This window comes from Colobus angolensis, unplaced genomic scaffold, assembly GCF_000951035.1.
Source record: "Colobus angolensis palliatus isolate OR3802 unplaced genomic scaffold, Cang.pa_1.0 Scaffold153, whole genome shotgun sequence".
NCBI lineage: Eukaryota > Metazoa > Chordata > Mammalia > Primates > Cercopithecidae > Colobus > Colobus angolensis.
The window spans coordinates 2,281,288-2,304,402 of NW_012114633.1; the positions used below are offsets into that span (position 1 = coordinate 2,281,288).

A 23,115-nucleotide genomic window follows, 5' to 3' on the forward strand; every position below is an offset into this window, starting at 1 on the left:
GAACTTTAAAGTAGTTTTTTCCAATTCTGTGAAGAAAGTAATTGGTAGCTTGATGGGGATGGCATTGAATCTATAAATTACCTTGGGCAGTATGGCCATTTTCACAACATTGGTTCTTCCTATCCATGAACATGGAATGTTCTTTCATTTGTTTGTGTTCTCTTTTATTTTGTTGAGCAATGGTTTGTATTTTCCCTTGAAGAGGTCCTTCACATCCGTTGTAAGTTGGATTCCTAGGTATTTTCTTCTCTTTGTAGCAATTGTGAATGGGAGTTCACTTGTGATTTGGCTCTCTGTTTGTCTGTTATTGATGTATAGGAATGCTTGTGATTTTTGCACATTGATTTTGTATCCTGAGATGTTGCTGAAGTTGCTTATCAGCTTAAGGAGATTTTGGGCTGACATAATGGGGTTTTCCAAATATACAATCATGTTATCTGCAAACAGGGACAATTTGACTTCCTCTTTTCCTAATTGAATCCGCTTTATTTCTTTCTCTTGCCTGATTGCCCTGGCCAGAACTTCCAACACTATGTTGAATAGGAGTGCTGAGAGAGGGCATCCTTGTCTTGTGCTGGTTTTCAAAGGGAATGCTTCCAGTTTTTGTCCATTCAATATGATATTGGCTGTGGGTTTGTAATAAATAACTCTTATTATTTTGAGATACATTCCATCAATACCTAGTTTACTGAGAGCTTTTTGCATGAAGGGCTGTTGAATTTTGTTGAAGATCTTTTCTGCATCTTTTGAGATAATCATGTGGTTTTTGTCTTTGGTTCTGTTTATATGATGGATTATGTTTATTGATTTGCATATGTTGAACCAGCCTTGCATCCTAGGGATGAAGCTGACTCAATCGTGGTGGATAAGCTTTTTGATGTGCTGCTGGATTTGGTTTGCCAGTAGTTTATTGAGGATTTTCACATCAATATTCATCAGAAATATTGGTCTAAAATTCTTTTTTTGTTGTGTCTCTGCGAGGCTTTGGTATCAGGATGATGTTGGCCTCATAAAATGAGTTAGGGAGGATTCCCTCTTTTTCTATTGATTGGAATAGTTTCAGAAGGAATGGTACCAGCTCCTCTTTGTACCTCTGGTAGAATTTGGCTGTGAATCTGTCTGGTCCTGGGCATTTTTTGGTTGGTAGGCTATTAATTATCTCCTTGATTTCAGAGTCTGTTATTGGTCTATTCAAGGATTCAACTTCTTCCTGGTTTAGTCTTGGGAGAGTGTATGTGTCCAGGAATTTATCCATTTCTTCTAGATTTTCTAGTTCATTTGTGTAGAGGCATTTATAGTATTCTCTGACGGCAGTTTGTATTTCTGTGGGATTTGTGGTGATATCCCCTTTATCATTTTTTATTGCTTCTGTTTGATTTTTCTCTCTTTTCTTCTATATTCGTCTTGCTAGCAGTCTATCCATTTTGTTGATCTTTTCAAAAAATCAGCTCCTGGATTCATTTATTTTTTGAAGTAGTTTTTTTGTCTCTATCTCCTTCAGTTCTGCTCTGATCTTAGTTATTTCTTGCCTTCTGCTAGCTTTTTAATTTGTATGCTCTAGTTTCTCTAGTTCTTTTAATTGCGATGTTAGGGTGTTGATTTTAGATCTTTCCTGCTTTCTCTTGTGGGTATTTAGTGCTATAAATTTCCCTGTACACACTGCTTTAAATGTGTCCCAGAGATTCTGGAAGGTTGTGTCTTTGTTCTCACTGGTTTCAAAGAACATCTTTATTTCTGCCTTCATTTCATTATTTACCCAGTATCCATTCAGGAGCAGGTTGTTCAGTTTCCATGCAGTTGTGTGGTTTTGAGTGAGTTTCTTAGTCCTGAGTTTTAATTTGATTGCACTGTGGTCAAAGAGATAGTTTGTTGTGATTTCTGTTCTTTTACATTTGCTGAGCAGTGTTTTACTTCCAACTATGTAGTCAATTTTGGAATAAGTGCAATGTGGTGCTGAGAAGAACGTATATTCTGTTGATTTGGGGTGGAGAGTTCTGTACATGTCTATTAGGTCTGCTTGTTGCAGAGCTGAGTTCAGTTCCTGGATATCCTTGTTAACCTTCTGTCTAGTTGATCTGTCTAATATTGACAGTTGGGTGTTAAAGTCTCCCATTACTATTATGTGGGAGTCTAAGTCTCTTTGTAGGTCTCTAAGGACTTGCTTTATGAATGTGGGCACTCCTGTATTGGGTGCATATATATTCAGGATAGTTAGCTTTTCTTGTTGAATTGATCCCTTTACCATTAGGTAATGCCCTTCTTTGTCTCTTTTGATATTTGTTGATTTAAAGTCTGTTTTAGCAGAGACTAGGATTGCAACCCCTGCTTTTTTTTCTTTCCATTTGCTTGGCAGATCTTCCTCCATCCCTTTATTTTGAACCTATATGTGTCTCTGCACATGAGATGGGTCTCCTGAATACAGCACACTGATGGGTCTTGACTCTATCCAATTTGCTAGTCTGTGTCTTTTAATTGGGGCATTTAGCCCATTTACATTTAAGGTTAATATTGTAACGTGTGAATTTGATCCTGTTATTATGATGCTTGCTGGTTACTTTGCCTGTTAGTTGATGCAGTTTCTTCCTAGCATCAATGGTCTTTCCAATTTGGCATGTTTTTGCTTTGGCTGGTACCAGTTGTTCCTTTCCATGTTTAGTACTTCCTTCAGGAGCTCTTGTAAGGCAGGTCTGGTAGTGACAAAATATCTCAGCATTTGCTTTTCTGTAAACGATTTTATTTCTCCTTCACTTATGAAGCTTAGTTTGGCTGAATATGAAATTCTGGGTTGAAAATTCTTTTCTTTTCTTTCAGAATGTTGAATATTGGCCTCCACTCTCTTCTAACTTGTAGAGTTTCTGCCAAGACATCCACTGTTAGTCTGATGGGCTTCCCTTTGTGTGTAACCCGACCTTTCTCTCTGGCTGCCCTTAACATTTTTTCCTCCATTTCAACCATACTAAATCTGACAAGTATGTGTCTTGGGGTTGCTCTTGTTGAGGAGTATCTTTGTGGTGTTCTCTGTATTTCCTGAATTGGAATGTTGGCCTGCCTTGCTAGGTTGAGGAAGTTCTCCTGGGTAATATCCTGAAGAGTGTTTCCCAACTTGGTTTCATTCTCTTCGTCACTTTCAGGCACACCAATGAAACATTGATTTGGTCTTTTCACAGGGTCCCATATTTCTTGGAGGCTTTGTTCATTTCTTTTTACTCTTTTTTCTCTAAACTTCTCGCTTTATTTCATTAATTTGATCTTCAATCATTGATACTCTTTCTTCCACTTGATCGAATCAGCTATTGAAGCTTGTGCTTGCATCACGTAGTTCTCGTGCCATGGTTTTCAGCTCCATCAGGTCATTTAAGGTCTTCTCTACACTGTTTATTCCAGTTAGCCATTCGTCTAATCTTCTTTCAAGGTTTTTAGCTTTCTTGCAATGGGTTCGAACATCCTCCTTTAGCTTGAAGAAGTTTGTTGTTACTGACCTTCTGAAGCCTACTTCTGTCATCTCATCAAAGTCATTCTCCATCCAGGTTTGTTCTGTTGCTGGCAAGGAGCTGTGATCCTTTGGAGGAGAAGAGGCACTCTGGGTTTTAGAATTCTCAGCTTTTGTGCTCTTGTTTCTACGCAGCTTTGTGGTTTTATCTACTTTTGGTCTTTGATGTTGGTGACCTACAGATGGAGTTTTTGTGTGGATGTCCTTTTTGTTGATGTTGATGCTATTCCTTTCTGTTTGTTAGTTTTCCATCTCACACTCAGGTCCCTCAGCTGCAGATCTGCTGGAGTTTCTTGGAGGTCCACTCCAGACCCTGTTTGTGTGGGTATCACCAGTGGAAAAGCTGCAGAACAGCAAATATTGCTGCCTGATCCTTCCTCTGGAAACTTCATCCCAGAAGGGCACCCACCTGTATTAGGGTGTCTCCTGGTTAGGCTACATGGGGGTTAGGGACCCACTTGAGGAGGCAGTCTGTCCATTCTCAGAGCTCAAACACTGTGCTGGGAGAACCACTGCTCTCTTCAGAGCTGTCAAACAGGGTCATTCAAGTCTGCAGAAGTTTCTGCTGCCTTTTGTTCAACTATGCCCTGCCCCCAGAGGTGGGGTCTACAGAGGCAGCAAGTCTTGCAGAGCTACAGTGGGCTGTGCCCAGTTCAAGCTTCCCCGGCCACTTTGTTTACCTACTCAAGCCTCAGCAGTGGCGGATGCTCCTCCCCCTGCCAGGCTGCTGCCTTACCGGTCGATCTCAGACTGCTGTGCTAGCAGTGAGTGAGGCTCTGTGGGTATGGGACCCACCAAGCCAGGTGCAGGATATAATCTCCTGGTGTGCCAGTTGCTAAGACTGTTGGAAAAGTGCAGTATTTGGGTGGGAGTGTCCCGATTTTCCAGGTACAGTCTGTCATGGCTTTCCTTGGCTAAGAAAGTGAAATCCCCCGACCCCTTGCACTTCCTGGGTGAGGCAATGACCCGCCCTACTTTGTCTCACCCTCCATGGGCTGCACCCACTGTCCAACCAGTCCCAGTGAGATGAACCAGGTACCTCAGTTGGACATGCAGAAATTACTGTCTTCTGTGTCAATCATGCGGGGAGCTGCAGACTGGAGCTGTTCGTATTCAGCCATCTTGGAACCTGTAAGATTTTTTAAAATTTAAAAACTTTAAAAAAACATGGAATTCTTTTTTTTTTTTAACTGTAGCATATTCACACCATGTACCATTTCCTACCATTAAAATGAAGGGATTTCTGTTATATAAAATTTGGAAAGCAGAGACATGAATAATAAAATTTCATTTTTTTTGAGACAGAGTCTTGCTCTGTCACCCAGGCTGTAGTGCAGTGACATGATCTCAGCTCACTGCAACCTCTGCCTCCTGGATTCAAGTGATTTTCCTGCATTGGCCTCCTGAGTATCTGGGACTACAGGCACATGCCACCATGCCTGGCTAATTTTTGTATTTTTAGTAGAGACAGGGTTTCACCATGTTGATCAGGCTGGTCTCTAACTCCTGACCTCGTAATCTGCCCACCTAGGCTTCCCAACGTGCTGGGATTACAGGCATGAGCCACAGCACCTGGCCTTCTATATGGAATTCTTTATATAAGGATCCAACTTTTTCTTCTGGATTGACAATTATACGAGCAAGATTTTTAAAAAAATAAGCCCTTTCTCGCTGAACTGAAAAACCACCTTCTTATATATTAATTTTATTTATTATTTTATTCCACAACTCTCTATTATGCTCTGCTAATCTAGTTATATGTCATTATTACTGGATACAATGACTTTATAGTATATTTCAGTATATTATAAGACAAGTTCCCCTCCCTCCAGCTTGGAGACAATGAACTTGGTGGCTAATTGGTTAGAAGTAAGTCCATTCTGGAGTCAAAGTGAATACAGGCTTAAAGTTACTTAACAGTTCTTTATCTCAGTTTACCTAGCTGTATACTCAGGATGACAGCATTTATCATAGACAGTTGTGAGAGTTCATTAAATGAAACTAAACAGAGCAGTTAGAAAATTCCCTGACAGGTTTCAAGCAGTAAGAAATTAGCCTTTGTGATTGTCATAGCTGTCGTCAGACATTTTCTCTCACATATGAACTTTAAGATCACTTCAATGACTCTTTCCTTCAACCCCAGACCCTCCAAAAGTTAGGACTCTAACTTTAATTGCATTAAATACACATATTCATTTTGAGACAATTAATGTTTTTATAATAACAAGTCTCTCACATTTAGAATTTATGTTTTTAATGTGTGTCTTCTCAGATTTTAAAGTTTTCAGTGTGACCCTAGTTTAATTTAATTCATGTAAGACCTGTATCTCCTTTGTTAAATTCATTCCTATGTTTTTAAAGTTATTTTTCTTATTTTGAATCTATTTTATATTTCTTATTTTCTATTTCTAGCTCTAGATGGTTATTGCCAATGTAGAGAAAATCATGTCATCTTGTATATTCATTCTAGGATTTTTATGAGTCTCTTTTTTTCCATAAATACAATTTTATCATCAGCAAGAGAGATATGTGCATACCCCCTTTACCAATACTTACATTTACTATTTCATTTTCTTGTACTTACAATCTTGTCTAAACACTTTCTAATGATGATGAGATATCTGTTGTTGTCACAGAGTAAAGGGGAAAGGGTGACTAAATGATCCTACAGGATATAAGTGAAAGACAAGCTCCCTTTACCATACAGGATCTGTCTGACCATGCAGTGAGCAAGTGATGCAAACATCACACCCACGAAGGGCCAACCCTCATGATTCAATTTTCCTTAAGGCAGCCTCACTACCAATGATACTGGTCAACTAGGGGGAAGATCCCATCCAGCCTTCAAGAAGCAAAATTGCCATCTCCAGGGGTATTTCATACCCTGCTGTCCGCTTCCAACTAATCTCAAGACTCTAGTTTCATGTCTTTATTGCTAACTAGGGATAAAATAACTGATAAAAACTACAAAAAGATTTAGAGACAGATCTTTACCAACACAGAGATTGAATACTATGCTTTTAATATTTTTCTTTCAATTAGGAGGGGATTATTATAGTTTATTCACCCTCTCATTTGATCATTCAACTAGCATTTGTGAGGTACTTACGAGGTGACAGCTATTTCAAGATTGGTCTTAAAGCAGACCAATTCCTGCTTTTGAAAGATGCAGAGTCTAGCTAGGAAATCAGATATAGATTTAAATATGAGGCCAGGTACGGTGGCTCATGCCTGTAATCCCAACACTTTGGGAGGCCGAGGTGGGTGGATCACAAGGTCAGGAGATTGAGACCATCCTGGCTAACACGGTGAAACCCTATCTCTACTAAAAATAAAAAAATTAGCTGGGCATGGTGGCGGGCGCCTATAGTCCCAGCTACTCAGGAGGCTGAGGCAGGAGAATGGCGTGAACCCAGGAGGCAGAGCTTGCAGTGAGTGGAGATCGTGCCACTGCACTCCAGCCTGGGGGACAGAAATGAGACTCCATTTCAAACAAACAAACAAACAAAGTAGTAGTTTAAAAATAAATAAATAAGGTAAGACAAGCTATATATACCTGCAACTAATTTTTATCTAGTTTAAGATAGATGTATTATTATTATTATTATAAATAATAATAGGGCATTGTTAATTTAGATCCATCAACAGTCTATGCCGTACCTTTCTTTTATCAAGAAAATCTTTGCGGTGATGAGAGAATTTAAAGCTAACTTTGAGTGAGGAGGCAAACAACTTCATTTGAATTCATTCATTTCTGTTGAGAGGAATAGCATAAAGAGGGCATATGAGAAGTGAAACTTTTTAGTAAGGCAATTTCAGAAAATAAAAAAGGATTTGTTTTTTAGAGCAATCTTAGGTTTACAGAAAAATTGACCAAAAAGTACAGAGAATACTTTCCCATATACTCCCTTAGTCTCCTTCTCACACCCCTCACCATACAGTTTCTCCTATATTATACATTAGTGTGATGTACTTGTTACAATTTTATATTATTACAATATTATATTATTATTAACTAAAGTCCCATAATTTACATTAGGGCTTACTCTATGTTCTATGTGTTTTATCAAATGTGTAATATCATGTATCCAGCATCATAGTATTATACAGAATAGTTTCATAGATGTAGAAATCCCCTGTTCTCCACCTATTCATCCTCCACTCCCTCTTTCTTCTAATTCCTGGCAACCACTGACTTTTTTACTGTCTCCATAGTTTGACTTTTCCATAATATCATCTAGTTGGAACCATACAATATGTAGCCTTTTCACATTGGCTGCTTTTACTTGGTAATATGCATCTAAATTTCATCCGTATCTTTTCCTGACTTGATAGCTCATTTCCTGTTGGTGCTGAATAATATTCTATCATCTAGACGCACCGCAGTGTATCTATTCACCTATTTGAGGATATCTTGGTTGCTTCAAATTTCAGCAACTGTAAATGAAGCTGCTATAAACACCCATGTGCAGATTTTCATGTGGAAATGAGTTTTCAACTCCTTTAGATAAATACCCAGGGGTGTAACTGCTGGATCATATTACAAGAGTATGTTTAGTTTTATAACAAACTGCCAAACTGTTTTTGAAAATGGCTGTATTATTTTTCATTCCCACGAGCAACAAATGAAAGTTCCTGTTGCTCCATATCCTCATCAACATTTGGTGTGGTCAGTGTTCTGAAGTTTGATTGTTCTGATAGATGCATTGCAATATCTCCTTGCTATTTTAGTATGTATTTCCCTGACCACAAACAATGTGGAACATCTTTTCATATGCCTATTTTTCATCTATATATCTTCTTTGATGAGATGTCTATTATGGTATTTGGCCCATTTTTAAATTGGGTTTTTTTCTTGATTTCTAAAGATATTTTGGATAATAATTCATTATTGGATATGTTTTTTGCAAATATTCTCTCCTAGCCTCTGACTTTCATTTTCGTTTCTTAACAGTGTCTTTCACATAGCAGAAATTTTTCAGCTAATCAGTCTGTTGTTTCATGAATTTTACCTTCAGTGTTGTGTCTAAAAAGTCATCACTGGCCGGGCGCGGTGGCTCAAGCCTGTAATCCCAGCACTTTGGGAGGCCGAGACGGGTGGATCACGAGGTCAGGAGATCGAGACCATCCTGGCTAACACGGTGAAACCCCGTCTCTACTAAAAAATACAAAAAACTAGCCGGGCGAGATGGCGGGCGCCTGTGGTCCCAGCTACTCGAGAGGCTGAGGCAGGAGAATGGCGTAAACCCGGGAAGCGGAGCTTGCAGTGAGCCGAGATTGCACCACTGCACTCCAGCCTGGGCGACAGAGCGAGACTCCGTCTCAAAAAAAAAAAAAAAAAAAAAAAAAGTCATCACTAAATCCAAGGTCATCTAGATTCTTTTCTATGTTATCTTCTAAGACTTTTATAGTTTTGCACTTTACATTTAAATCTGTGGTTCACTTTGAGTTAATTTCACTTATTTTTGTGGAAGGTGAAAGGTCAGTGTCTAGATTCACTTTTTGCATATCCAGCTGAATATCCAGCTATTCCAGCACCACTTTTTGAAAAGACTACCTTTGCTCTGTTGTGTTGCATTTGTCCCTTTGTCAAAAGTCAGTTAAGTACATTTATGTGGATCCATTTCAGAACTGTCTATTCTGTTCTATTGATGTATCTGTCCATTCTTTTACCCGCACCACACTGTCTTGTTTACTATAGGTTTATACTAAGTCCTAAAGTTGAGTAGAGTCACTTCAGCTTTCGTTTTCTCTTTCAGTATCATTGCTCTCTGGCTCTTTAGCCTCTCCACATAAACTTTAAAATTAGTTTGTCATTATCCACAAAATAACTTGCTAGGATTTTGATTGGAATCTGTAGATAATTTCATTGAATCTATAGATAAGTGGAGAATAACTGACATCTTGACAATACAGTCTTTATTCTGCCATTTCTGTCTAAAGTGAATATGAAATATCTTTTCATTTATTTAGTTCTTCTTTGATTTCTTTCATTAGTCTTATAATTGTCCTTACATATCTTATACAGATTTGTTAGATTTATACCTAAGTATTTCATTTTTTGTGCTAATATAAGTAGCATTGTGCTTTCAATTTCACATTCTAATGATTTGTTCCCATTCAATAGGAAAACAATTGACTTTTGTGTATTAATGATACAGTCTATAACCTTACTCTAGTGGCTTATTAGTTCCAGGAGGCTTTTGTGTTGTTGTTCTCTTTGGGATTTTTTTTATATCGACAATCACTGTGTCTGTGGACACACGTGGACAATTAACCTGTGAACAAAGAACATTTTATTACATCCTTCCCTATTTGTATACCATTTATTTACTTTTCTTAGCTTATTGTATTAAGCTACTACTTGCAATATGATGTTGAATAGGAGTGGTGAGTTCACTTACCTTGCCTTGTTCTTGGTCTTAGCAGAAAAGCACGTGGTTTCTCACCATTAAATATATTACCTGTAGATTTTTTTTCATCCAGTTGAGAAATTTTCACTATTCCTAGTATACTCAGAGTTTTTATCATGCAAGTCAATCGCTTTTTAAAACCTATTAGACTAGCCATTCTATTTTAATCAGTTTTAAGACAACTAGTTCGGCTCTTCAATTTAGTGGGTTTGTTTTTTTCACTGTAGACATAGCCTTTTGATTCTGGTGAGAAGAGATTAGGTAGAAGCCATTAAGAAAAATTACATATGCAGAATAAAGAGAAGGAAATAAGAAGCTGAATGGAGACTGTGCTGTGTTATAGAAACTGGCCAGTGATGTTGTTGTTATTTTTTAAATAGACAAAAAGGCATACAAATTTATTTAGCATGTATAAAAGGGACTCTAAGAATGAAGACCCAATTCCCAAGGAGTTGTAGAAATGTATAAGCACCATCCTGAGGCCACAGGAAAGAATACAGACTCAGAACATGGCCACAATTAGGTACATCAGGTTTAGTGGCAAGACTGGCTGAGAAAGGAAGAAACTTGGCTAGCAAAGGTGGCCTTGTTGTGTAAATGAAGCCTCCCTCAGAGTAGATGGTAAATGTTTCATTTCAGATTTTTAAAGGCCTCAGACTCTTACTCTGTCCTGGATGAGGTGATGGGATGGAAAGGGGAGGGAGCATGGTTGCATTAATGGAGATTCTCTACAGATGCAAATTTTTCCCACAAAAGACAGTTTTGCAATGCCACTTCTGTTTGCTGGCTAAGCTGCAACTATTTTAAAATACATCAAAGAAATATATTTGGAAGTGAAATATTTTAATTTCCTTCAGTCCCCACTTTGAAACTTAAAACAGGTTTCACGCATTAAAAGGCAAGCTGATAGCTTTGGAGAGATTTAGGTTTAAGAGGTTGTTAAATGGAGATAGACAATGGAGTGAAAGACAAATTGGGATAAATAGAAAAGAGCAAATTTAAATATATTGTCCCATATCTTCTCTAATCAGTATATTAGTCCTGAGAATAGATCGATTCAGTTAAACATTTGTGTCACATTCCAGGAGGTGGCATTGCAGATGGGTTAGGCTTCTACATATGATGTAGACAATCGGATCCCTAATAAGAGGCATTTCTATAGAAACATAAGAAAAACAAAGGTTAATGTCAGGAGCAATCAGTCTATATACTAGTTTTCTAGAGTCTCTGAGGCATTTTCAGATTGCCACTGCAATCCAGATTTTTCTGGATTGTAGTTCAAACCAGGTGTCCAAATGAACTTTCTGAGAAGTCCGAGCATGAGCAGGCAGATACAAAGGTTGTTAAAATAACAGTTGCTGTTATTTTCTCCTGAGGTTTAAATTGCCTAGCTTCAGTTTGAAAAGCTTTTAAGAAAAGCAGTTTTAATTTCTAGCAATTTCAAGTCAGAAACATGGGAGAAAAAAATTGAAAATATTAGAGACATATAGCCAGGAGAAAGATTCAGAATTAAATCTAAATCGTAGCAAATAATAAAAACTGAAAAAGAATAGACAAGGCTAGAATCTGACAACAGGTATGCTATAGTTTCTTTTGAAACATAATTTTTCTCTTTCCAATCCCCTAATTTTACTAAAGACAACATCATAGCAGGAGTAATTTATTTGCACAGTAAGTTTTAGTTTAATTATACTTGATCTGATTATTTGCATAAAATGCATTGAGAGGCCGGGCGCGGTGGCTCAAGCCTGTAATCCCAGCACTTTGGGAGGCCGAAACGGGCGGATCACGAGGTCAGGAAATCGAGACCATCCTGGCTAACAGGGTGAAACCCCGTCTCTACTAAAAAATACAAAAAACTAGCCAGGTGAGGTGGCGGGCGCCTGTAGTCCTAGCTACTCGGGAGGCTGAGGCAGGAGAATGGCGTAAACCTGGGAGGCGGAGCTTGCAGTGAGCTGGCCAGTGCACTCCAGCCTGGGCGACAGAACAAGACTCCGTCTCAAAAAAAAAAAAAAAAATGCATTGGGAATAATTATTTGCTATACAGGCTCTTTTTAAAATTGGCTGTGGTGGAACTTTTATTTAAAAATGAGGACTCTCAAATTAGACCTTTTAAAAGCCTCAAGCCCAGCCAAGGATTTATCTATGCCTGCAGAAAGTCATATGAATTGGGTGAATTCTTCTCTTCTTGAAGTCCTATGGGGCTCGTGGGCCTGTCAGAAAGTGACAATCTTTACTTACCACAGGTCAAGAACCCTGTGAAGGACAAGATACAAGACCAGTTTTTCCAAAGGGCTTTTGTGGGCTCTGTACATCAATCCCAATTCCTCAAAGCCATCTGTTCATATCTGAAAATATCATTGCAATCAAAGACTTGGTAAAATAACCAGTGTCTTCAGTGTGTGCTTTTACAGAAGAAAAGAGATTATTATTGAATTTATGAAAGTAAGTATTGCCATAAATTAAGAATACTCACAAATAGTTTCCAAATTCTGGGAAAAGAAATATGTTTCAAATTTTGCTTACAAGAATATACTTTACTCAGTTGTTAAAAGCTGTAAATAGTTCAAATGGAAAAAAGGTTTTCTTGAATTTGAAAAACAAAAAATAATCAGTAATGTTTTAAACAAAAAAGGTAATAAAATTATGTAAATCTTCTATTAGTTCAGTCTGTGCAATTAATTTCTCTTCTGCTTGATATTGGGTCAGCAATTCTCATGAACACATTAGTTCTCCTGGAGAGTCCTGGAAGTTTTCTCTCTATTCCAATGGCACAGTCTACAAAGTTATCAGAAACCCGCATTCAACAGCACCTGTCAGAATCCTGAGCTGACTTTGAACCAATTTTGAAAGGATCAATGTAAAACAATTGTTTGCGGATGACAAAAGTCTTAGAACATCCACAGTTAAAGACACAATTGCCAAGGAAATTTGGTTATTTCTGTGACTTTAACAATTTAACATAATAATTATAACATAGGCATATCATAATCATAAGAATCTCATACAATTTGGAACACATACTAATAACATACTAATGTAAATATAACCCAAAGAAAGTTAAACACTATTTTATATTTGGGAGTGTTTCTTACATGACTTTAACATATCAAGTAAGCTCAATATGTCTGTCTTGGACTTCTGAAAAGTTAGTTTTAGGACAAAAGACTGAATTTAGAATTTGATTTTGAATTGTCAAATATGAAAGGTTTTAAAACTTCATATCACAAATAGGATCACAGGTCACTATAAAATAAGTCATTTATTTAGCCAAAATGATAATTCAAATATTTCAAAAGAGCAGAAAGCTTTACTCTTTGGCAGAAAGGAGACTCACTTTCCCAAACAATAAAATCTAATAAAGATAGCATGAGGCCAGCAAAATCTTTCTCTCTCCCATTTTTTTTTTAGTTTACTCAAAAGATAAAAATATTTTACTATTTTCTAATATTACACAAAAATCTTGTTTGAAAACAGTAGAGAAAAACTACTTTTTTACCTTTATATCGTATATTATTAAGGCTAAAGCTATTTTTAATATAACCTTATGAATAAATAAACCTTAATCAGTTGAACCGTAAGGTAAGATTTTCATAAAGAGTAGATCAATGCTCCAAGAAAACCCTGTGATTCTAACACAAAGGCCTAGATTCTGGCCCTACATCAATATGCTTTTTATTTTAATGTTTAATTTATTTAAAAACTTAAAAAGTCCATTTAAATTTTAACTAACTTGCTCACATATAGAATTTTTTTATAAGATTAATTTTTCTCAAACCTTTCACAACTTGTTTAAACCTTCAGTTTTCTCCTTTTTTCTTGTCTTTTTTAAAATTTAAAAAATTTTTTTTTGGAGGTGGAGTCTTGCTCTGTCGCCCAGGCTGGAGTGCTGTGGTGCGATCTGGGCTCACTGCAAGCTCCACTGCATCCTGGGGTCACGCCATTCTCCTGCCTCATCCTCCCAAGTAGCTGGGACTACAGGTGCCTGCCACCACGACTGGCTAATTTTTTTCTATTTTTTCAGTAGAGATGGGGTTTCACCATGTTAGCCAGGATGGTTGTGATCTGCTGACTTCGTGATCCACCCACCTTGGCTTCCCAAAGTGCTGGGATTACAGGCATAAGCCACTGTGCCCGGCCCAGTTTTCTCCTTTTTTTACTTAAAGCAATCCTTAAACACTTTTTAACTAGACAAAATTAATTTTCCTTTAATAAAAACTACCTTCCCATCCTTCTTGTAACTTTATGAAAAATACATTTTATCTTTTTATGTACTTTGTATTTAGTAGTTTTAATTATATGTATTAATTGTAATGTTAATTCTTAATAACTAATTTTTAGTGAAAAATAGAAGGTAAGCAATTTTAATTATGTACTAGGTACAGAGCCCAGAGCAAAGAACCATGCCTAGAACTAGGCTTCATTGTTTCCTAATGGCTCAAATCTAAGAATATAAGTTTATAGACAGGTTAAGCAAGTGTCGAAACAAAGTTCTGGTTTTTTTTTTTTTTTTTTTTTTTAGATGGAATCTTGCTCCATCACCCAGGCTGGAGTGCAATGGCATGATCTTGGCTCACTGCAACCTCTGCCTCCTGGGTTCAAGTGATTCTCTTGCCTTAGCCTCCTAAGTAGCTGGGATTACAGTCACGCACCACCATGCCCAGCTAATTTTTATATTTTTAGTAGATACAGGGTTTCACCTTGTTGGTCAGGCTGGTCTCGAACTCCTGACCTCATGATCTGCCTGCCTCGGACTCCCAAAGTGCTGGGATTACAGGCGTGAGCCGCCACACCCAGCCACAAAGTTCTATGTCTTAAAACACCTATCAGAGACTAATTTAGACCAAATGTCTAAATTCTGAAAACATTGCTATTTTATTTTAGCAATAATTTTAAAACTGTTTTTTTTCATCAAAGATTACTAAAATCATGTGAACTTGAAAGGCACTTGGGCTTATTTACTTAATTTATGAGTAAGTCAGTTTGATACCCACACAGGCCAGTGAGTTTAACATTGGTGAGGAAAAAGGATAAAAATGATTCAACAGCAGTATTTGTGAGGCAAAGGGACAGAGGGCTAGTTGGCAACCAGAAGTACACAGTAGGTTGCACATTTCCAATTCAAAAATGTAAATGAAAACATTTTACTCTGTAAATGGAGACAAATGCTTCATATCCCAGAGACACCCCAAAGAATAAATATCTACATTTGAGAGAAGTATGGTTGTAGGTAGTTTTAATAAAATAAGAAGTCAAAAAGTTCTTCAATTGGGGTTAGGAGAAGAGCTAGTACAGCAGAGGTGGGACTGTCCTGTTCACATCTTCTTGGCCTTATCATTTTAGTTTAGTCAAGTAGAAATCCAACTGCCAGTATCCCATCTTTTTTCATCGCTAATGAGAGATGACAAGAGCTGATGTGAAAATACTCCAGTTCCCAAAGTCCTTGAGTAGATGATTCTGTTACATATTCCATACTAACTTCAAGGATTCTCAGCCCATCTTAGCAGATGACTAATAGCACACCCTTACTGGCTCCCTTCTCTTCCTCATCTCACTTGACTACTCCCATAACTGTTTTGTGGGACCGGCTCCCACTTAAGTGACTTGCACTGGAATCCTTGTCTTAAGGTCAGTTTCTGAAGAAACCCAAGCTAGGACAGTTGTTGGTTGTGTCCTTCCTCAGAATTCTATATCCCCTTTGGTCACTATTGTCTCCTGTTTCAGGCGCTCTAGAAAATTCTCCCTTTATTTGACCTGGGACCTATCATTCTCACCCTGCCGTTGCCAGGTCACTGCAATCAGAGCACATCATCTGATAAATCCTTCACAATACAGAGGAAATTTGTTAAATGTGGTATTAACTCTCCAAATGTGTTTACATTTTTAAGAGGACCATTGGGAAAAGAACTCAGGGGTGAATTCCTAATTGTGAAGTTTCAGGCTCCGTGTCGCCTGTATAAAGAAGATTATTTTGAACAGGCCTTCTCACATCCATCACTTCTGACTCTGGAACTTCTTGGACCATTTGGAAGAAAAAGAGCAGATAAACTAGTTACTCTTTAATGACAAGTCGAATTTGGAAATTAGGTAGAAAGGCAGTGGAAGGGGAATTTGAAGGAAAGCCAAGAAATTTAGCATAAAGTAGCAAAAAGAATAAATAGCATGTTCATGGATTCTGTGGCACTTTTCTCCAGATTTTAACATCTCCACGTTTTAACATCTTTAAAATCTCTGAAATAGAATGCATAGTATAATCAATAACACCTCTTAATTGCTGTTGCCATGTGGCAATCACAGCATCGTTGTCATTGCCTGTGATGTGAAACTGGGTCAAAGCTATCATGTTGTTGTCACTTCAATTGAATTGTGTGCACTGTTGGTGCAACATATGTTGATCTTAATTGCTGTTTAAAATGTCATCAAAATATAACACTATAATTTAGGATTGAAACAAATAGTTATTATGTATGCAGAAAGGGATGGGAACAAATCAGCAGGGTACAAATTTGGTATTTGTGAAGCAACCATTTGTCATTAGATGGATGACCCTAAATTTCCAGTTTTCTTGGAAAGCAACAATAAAATGCTTTATAGGATGTAAGAAAGGAAGATGCTCACAAGTAAATAAAGTTATATTATATTTTGTTACTGAAATTCATGCAAAAATAGATTGCCTGTCATACACAAAGCAACAGTGGCAAGAGAAATTGCCAAATTCCTCATAATAGATGAAAGAAATATCAGCACAATAAGACCCTGGAACGAATGATTCATGCATTGCATAGTATTATCATTAAGATGTACAACATCAATTTATCAGAAACATCCTGCTGATTGAACAGAGTACACTTAACTTCCAGCATGATGCAAGGGAGGAAAAATGATAATATGTGTTTAATTAAAGAGGTAATGCTAGGGATGAGGGAGTGGTTTTCCTTGGCAAGACTTAAAATCATACTGCCTATACGAATGGAACTTTAAGGAGTCCAAGATTATGAATTTGGGGTATCAAAAGCAGCATATTGCTCTGATCTTATGTCTTAACTGCTGATTGCTGAAGTCGCCACCATATTTAATTTGTGTGACTGTAAAACAATGTCTAAGAATAAGAACTTTATGTGGGCAAAGTATATGAACAGACACTTCTCAAAAGAAGATATTTATGCAACCAACAAACATATGAAAAAATGCTCATCATCACTGGTCATTAGAGAGATGCAAATCAAAACCACAATAAGATACCATCTCATGCCAGTTAGAATGGCGATCATTAAAAAGTCAGGAAACAACAGATGCTGGAGAGGATGTGAAGAGATAGGAACGCTTTTACACTGTTGGTGGGAGTGTAAATTAGTTCAACCATTGTGGAAGACAGTATGGCAATTCCTCAAGGATGTGGAACCAGAAATACCACTTGACCCAGCAATCCCATTACTGGGTTTATACCCAAAGGATTATAAATTATTTTACTCTACAGACACATGCACACATGTTTATTGCAGCACTGTTCACAGTAGCAAAGGCTTGGAACCAACCCAAATGCCTATCAATGATAGACTCAATAAAGAAAATGTGGCACATATACACCATGGAATACTATTCAGCCATAAAAAAAGGATGAGTTCCTGTCCTTTGCGGGGACATGGATGAATCTGGAAACCATCATTCTCAGCAAACTAACACAAGAACAGAAAACCAAACACCGCATGTTCTCACTCATAAGTGGGAGTTGCACAATGAGAACACATGGACACAGGTAAGGGAACATCACACACCAGGGCCTGTCAGGGGGTGGGGGCCTAGGGAAGGGATAGCATTAGGAGAAATACCTAATGTAGATGACAGGTTGATGGGTACAGCAAACCATTATAGCACATGTATACCTGTGCAACAAACCTGCGCATGTATCCCAGAACTTAAAGTATAATAAAAAAAAATTTTTTTAAAGAACTTTTTCAAAGGTATTATTAAGAGTGAACCACAATAGTGGATGGATAATGACTATGGTGACAGAAGACTGATTAGAAGTCTTCTGGAATAGACATCTGAGAATCTACCATATATTCTGGTTCTCAATGATTCCATGGACATTTGCCTGAAAAGTTAAATAAGAATCTCATCTATTAGTGATGTGGTTGTTAATCATGATAGTATGACTAGACTATTACAACTCTTTAATGTTTCAGTCAACAAACCATTTAACCATATGTAGAAAAAATATGATTCCTGGTTCTTGTCTGAAACCTTCTACCGAGAAATTTTGGAGAGATCAAGAAAGTGCCAGCATCAAAACTTATAAAATGAAGACAATAATTATGCACACTCTACAGAAATATGCATTGCTGACATTCTTGATGGCCCAGGAGACATTATTTTGTGGAAAAATATGGGTGCCAAAAACTCTAAATTTAAAAGAGATTCAGAAAAATTGAACTCTGAAGTGAAGCAGTTTTAGGAAGACATTAGCCAATTTATTACACATGTATTTCCCCTTTAATATATGTACACAATACTGACACATTAGTAAATATATATATGTTGAAATAAGTCAAGAATTTTACCAATAAAGATAAAATAAAAATTCTAAGTGATAAAAAGCATTGTGTTATACTTTGTTTTTTTGTTTCAAGGCAAAAAGCATTACTAGAGATAAAGGTCAGTGCATGGTAATAAAAGATTTCATTGACCACTCATATATAAAAGTCTAAATGTGTATGACAGTAGCACAAGAAGAAAAATTCACAGAGTAGATTTTAACATACGTTTTTCAATAACTGCAAAAATCTGTCAGGCAATGAAAATCAGCAAGGATGCAGAAATTTGAACAAAACAATTAACAAACATGGTTTAATAAACCTGTATGAAACATTTGTACTCAACAACTGCAAAATGCATATTCTTTACAAGCTCACATGAAACATTTGCAAAATGTTAATATACTGGGTCATAAAACAAGTCTCAACAAATTTAAAGTGATTGAAGTCATTCAGAGCATATATTCTGATTAAAATTAAATTATTCTAAAAATCTGTAAAAAAAGATAAATAGAAAATCTCTATGTTTAGAAATTAACCAATACATTTCTAAATAAGTCACCTTAGGACAAAGATGAAATCTTGATGGAAGTTAGATGATTGAAAAGGAGGAAAATTCTATCAATATCCACACAATATATGATTTGTGTATACAGAAAATTCAAAAGAATCTACAGATATAATTTTAGAGTTAATAAGAGATGTTACAAAAGTATTAGAATCAGAGTTTAGCAAGGTTGCTGGATTCAAAATCAATATACAAAAATTAATTATACTTCTATATAACAGCAAAACCAATGAAGAAAAAGGTATTTATTCTAGTATCAAAAAATACCAACTAAATAGAAATAAACCTAGTGAAACATGTATAAGATTGTAATGTTTAATACAGAAACATTAAAGATACATAATTAGATTAGAACACAAGTATAAAGATGCCAAATCTCCCTAAATCTTACCTAAAGATTTAGTGTCATTCAAATTCTCAACTAGGGTGTGCATGTGTGTGTGTGTGACTTGACAAGCTCATTCTAAAATGTATACAGAAATACAAAGAAGACCTATTCTACTTGACATCAAGACTTACTATAAAGTTGTAGTAAAAAACATAAAAAGATTATCTATTGATGAAGCAGAGATAGAACCATAAGATGGAATGGAGTCCAGAAACAAGCCCACCCACAAAGGGACACTTGATTTGTGACAGAGCTGGCCCAGCAGAGCAGTGGTAAAAGAATAAGATGTTCAGTAAATGTTGGTGGAATTTGGTAGACATATGGAAAAAAATGAAAGAAAACTCTCATTATTAACAAGCTCCCAGTTAATTACAGTCAATGGTGCAAAACCACAAAGAAAAATCTCCATGCCTGCAGCTTACAGAAATATTTATTAAATCATAAGGAGCATAAAGTTTAATAAATGATTTATTAAAATTTAAAACCTCTTCATTGACACTAGAAGATAGGAAAAAGATAAGCCATAGAGTAGAAGGTATTTGCAATAAATTTGCATGAGAAACTGATACACTACCAAAAATGAGCAGTTTCTCTTTCTCTGGCATGCTTCTTCCTTCCTCCCACTAACACACACTTAAGGGTTTGTTTTGTTGTTATTTTGAGGTTCACGTACTTAGTAACTGCTGAAAGGTGAATATGAGTATGTCTTTGATACTTACGAAAATAGAAGTGCTCATTTGTTACTGAATCTATAATAATCAATTTTCCATAAGATGTTTTTGTTCATACATTTAAGTGAGGGACTTAGGAAAAATGCAAAAGGAAAGTGAAAAGATATCCTGGATGAAAACTGCGGTGATTCCTGGCTCTTAACAAAGAAGAAAAAGTGAGTAATTTAACCTCATGAAGTATAGGGGAAACTGATTCTGAAAAGGAAGGTAGAAGAAGTTCAAGTAAGAAAGGAAAATGAAAAAAATGTACAACATAACTGAGAAATGTTGAAAGGTAGTATCTGAATGATTGGCATAGAAATATTCCTGCAATAGTGAGAAAAACAGGCAAATAATGGTAATTCTTGGGTTCTTAGAGGAACTCTAAGAACTCAGAAGGATCCTAATCTTGGATGGCAAGAGTTTTCAAGTTTACATGAATAACGGAGCCACCAAATTAGCCCTAGGAGAAGCCCTTTATTTTTAACAATGGAATAATATTAAAATAAATTGAGAAAAATGAGAAAACATAGCTTTTCTTGGAGAGTTGAATATAGGTTACATAAAAAAATACATGGGAAAATTAACATCAGGAACAAATTCTAACTAGAGAGAATCTGAAATTGTCGACATGCAGAAATGAAAAAATGGTATCCCCACTTCATAAATAGGATCATTTTTATTTCTTTACCTTCTGAGTTTCAGTCAATTTATTTTTGTTTTTTTCATTTGGAGACTTCTGATTTAAAGAGAAAAAAGAGTTTGGAAGACTGTAAAATGTGTAAGAGCAGGAATTCAGATAGTTGGTGTTTACTCTGTTTTTACAAATAGAAGTGGTAATTAACATATATCATTTAATAAAACAAATAGAAGTGGTAATTAACATACATCATTTAATAAAATTGTGGCAGTAGTCAAAGTCAAAAAAAAGTTTACAACCAATAGCCTTATTTTTTCCCTAGAAAAATCTTCTAGTTTATATCTGTATAATATATTTTTGATAATTTTCCACGTTGTGGATTTTTGTTTTATTTTTTCTGCTGCTAACCTTTTGGTCATTTCATAAATATTAGCACCAGCTTCAGGGAGGAGGGCTGAGGGAAACTAAATAAGTGCATTTTTCTTTTTTTTTCTTTTTTTTGAGACGGAGTCTCGCTCTGTCGCCCAGGCTGGAGTGCAGTGGCCGGATCTCAGCTCACTGCAAGCTCCGCCTCCCGGGTTTAGGCCATTCTCCTGCCTCAGCCTCCTGAGTAGCTGGGACTACAGGCGCTCACCACCTCGCCCGGCTAGTTTTTTGTATTTTTTTTTTTTTAGCAGAGACGGGGTTTCACTGTGTTAGCCAGGATGGTTTCGATCTTCTGACCTCGTGATCCGCCCGTCTCGGCCTCCCATAAGTGCATTTTTCTACTGTGCTTCCTGTTAATCCTACCCTGGAAAAAGTCCAGTAACAAAGAAATTTAATATTATTGACTAAAATGATGGTGTTGTTCAGATTACTTCTACACATTAAGGTTAGAAAACTCAGACGCCTGCATAGGCCTTGCAGGTAAGGTAAATGAGTGCTTGGGACACTCATTGGTGGGCACTATGGCAACCCTGGGTAGTACATACTTTCTCCAAAGGGATTCCAGTATTTTAATTTGCACAAAGTAACTGATGACTGAATTAGGCTCACAGGCTGCCAGTTTACAGTATCTGCATCATTAACCTTGGTAATAAAAGATGCATATGCTTAGATGTCATAAAAATATAGTTGCTGAAACAATGTATGACATAGTTTCACTCTAGTGTACTAATGCAGTTACCAGCTAGTTGACACAAACAGTACCAAATAGGGACAGAAACAAATGCTTTAAGCAAACCATGACACGTAATTAACAAGTGAAAATTTGAGACCATCTGGTTCATGATCATTTATAGGAAAGTAACTTTTATGTAAAACCTGCCCGAACTATGGGAGGCTGAGGCAGATGGATCACCTGAGTTTGGGAGTTCGAGACCAGCCTGACCAACACGGAGAAACCCCGTCTCTACTAAAAATACAAAATTAGCTGGGCATAGTGGTGCATCCCTGTAGTCCCAGCTACTCGGAAGCCTGAGGCAGGAGAATAGCTTGAACCTGGGAGGTGGAGGCTACAGTGAACCGAGATTGCGCCATTGCACTCCAGCCTGGGCAACAAGAGTGAAACTCCGTCTCAAAAAAAAAAAAAAAAACCTGCCCAAAACTTAAACTGACCCTCCTAAGTGTGTGTTCAGATCTTTCCTCAACAGGTGCTCAAGAACCATTTTTCATTGTTGCAAGTTATTTTTGAGGACAAAGAGATAAATATGCTCTCTTTAGGGGTCTATGTTTACAATATGAGTTTCTGTAACTTTCTAATGGAACAGATTATTGGAACAAATCCCAAATAATTTCACATATTAAATTGGGAGATTGTTGTTGTTTTTCAAGAGGTGATATTTTCTTATGATGCATATATTTAAGCTTTATGTTGGTTATATTTGCTCATTGTTTTTTTTCAGGGAAAATTTCATGGAAATCCAATGCATGTAGCTGTGGTTATTTCAAACTGTTTAAGGGAAGAGAGGAGAATATTGGCTGCAGCCAACATGCCTGTCCAGGTAATATTTTCTGACCTTGTGATCTTGTTATCACCTTGAACTCAATTTTTCTGAAACAGAAATTCTTATCTTTGGCAGGGTACAATGGCTCACACCTGTAATCCCAACACTTTGGGAGGCCAAGGTAGGAGGATCATTTGAAGCCTAGAGTTTGAGAGCAGCCTGGCCAATGTAGCAAGACCCTGTCTCCAAAAAAAAAAAAATTTAAAAATTAGCTGGATATGGTGGCACATGCCTATAGTCCTAGCTCTGTGGGGACTGAGATAGGAGGATCACTTGAGCCCAGCAGTTCAAGGTTGCAGTGAGCTATGTTCACACCATAGACTCCAACCTGGGTGACAGAGCAAGACTCTGTGTCTTTAAAACAAGGAAGGAAGGAAGGAAGGAAGG

General features: G+C 36.9%; 1 protein-coding gene across 3 annotated transcripts in view; it reads left to right on the forward strand.

Annotated features, from left to right (window-relative positions):
- Positions 1-23,115, forward strand: part of STAT4 (signal transducer and activator of transcription 4) — a 123,993-nt gene that overhangs the window by 54,958 nt on the left and 45,920 nt on the right. For all 3 annotated transcript variants that reach the window (XM_011936426.1, XM_011936428.1, XM_011936427.1), the window contains exon 4: positions 22,627-22,725. In XM_011936426.1, coding sequence (XP_011791816.1) covers positions 22,627-22,725 — 99 coding nt within the window. The remainder of the gene's footprint in view (positions 1-22,626; positions 22,726-23,115) is intronic.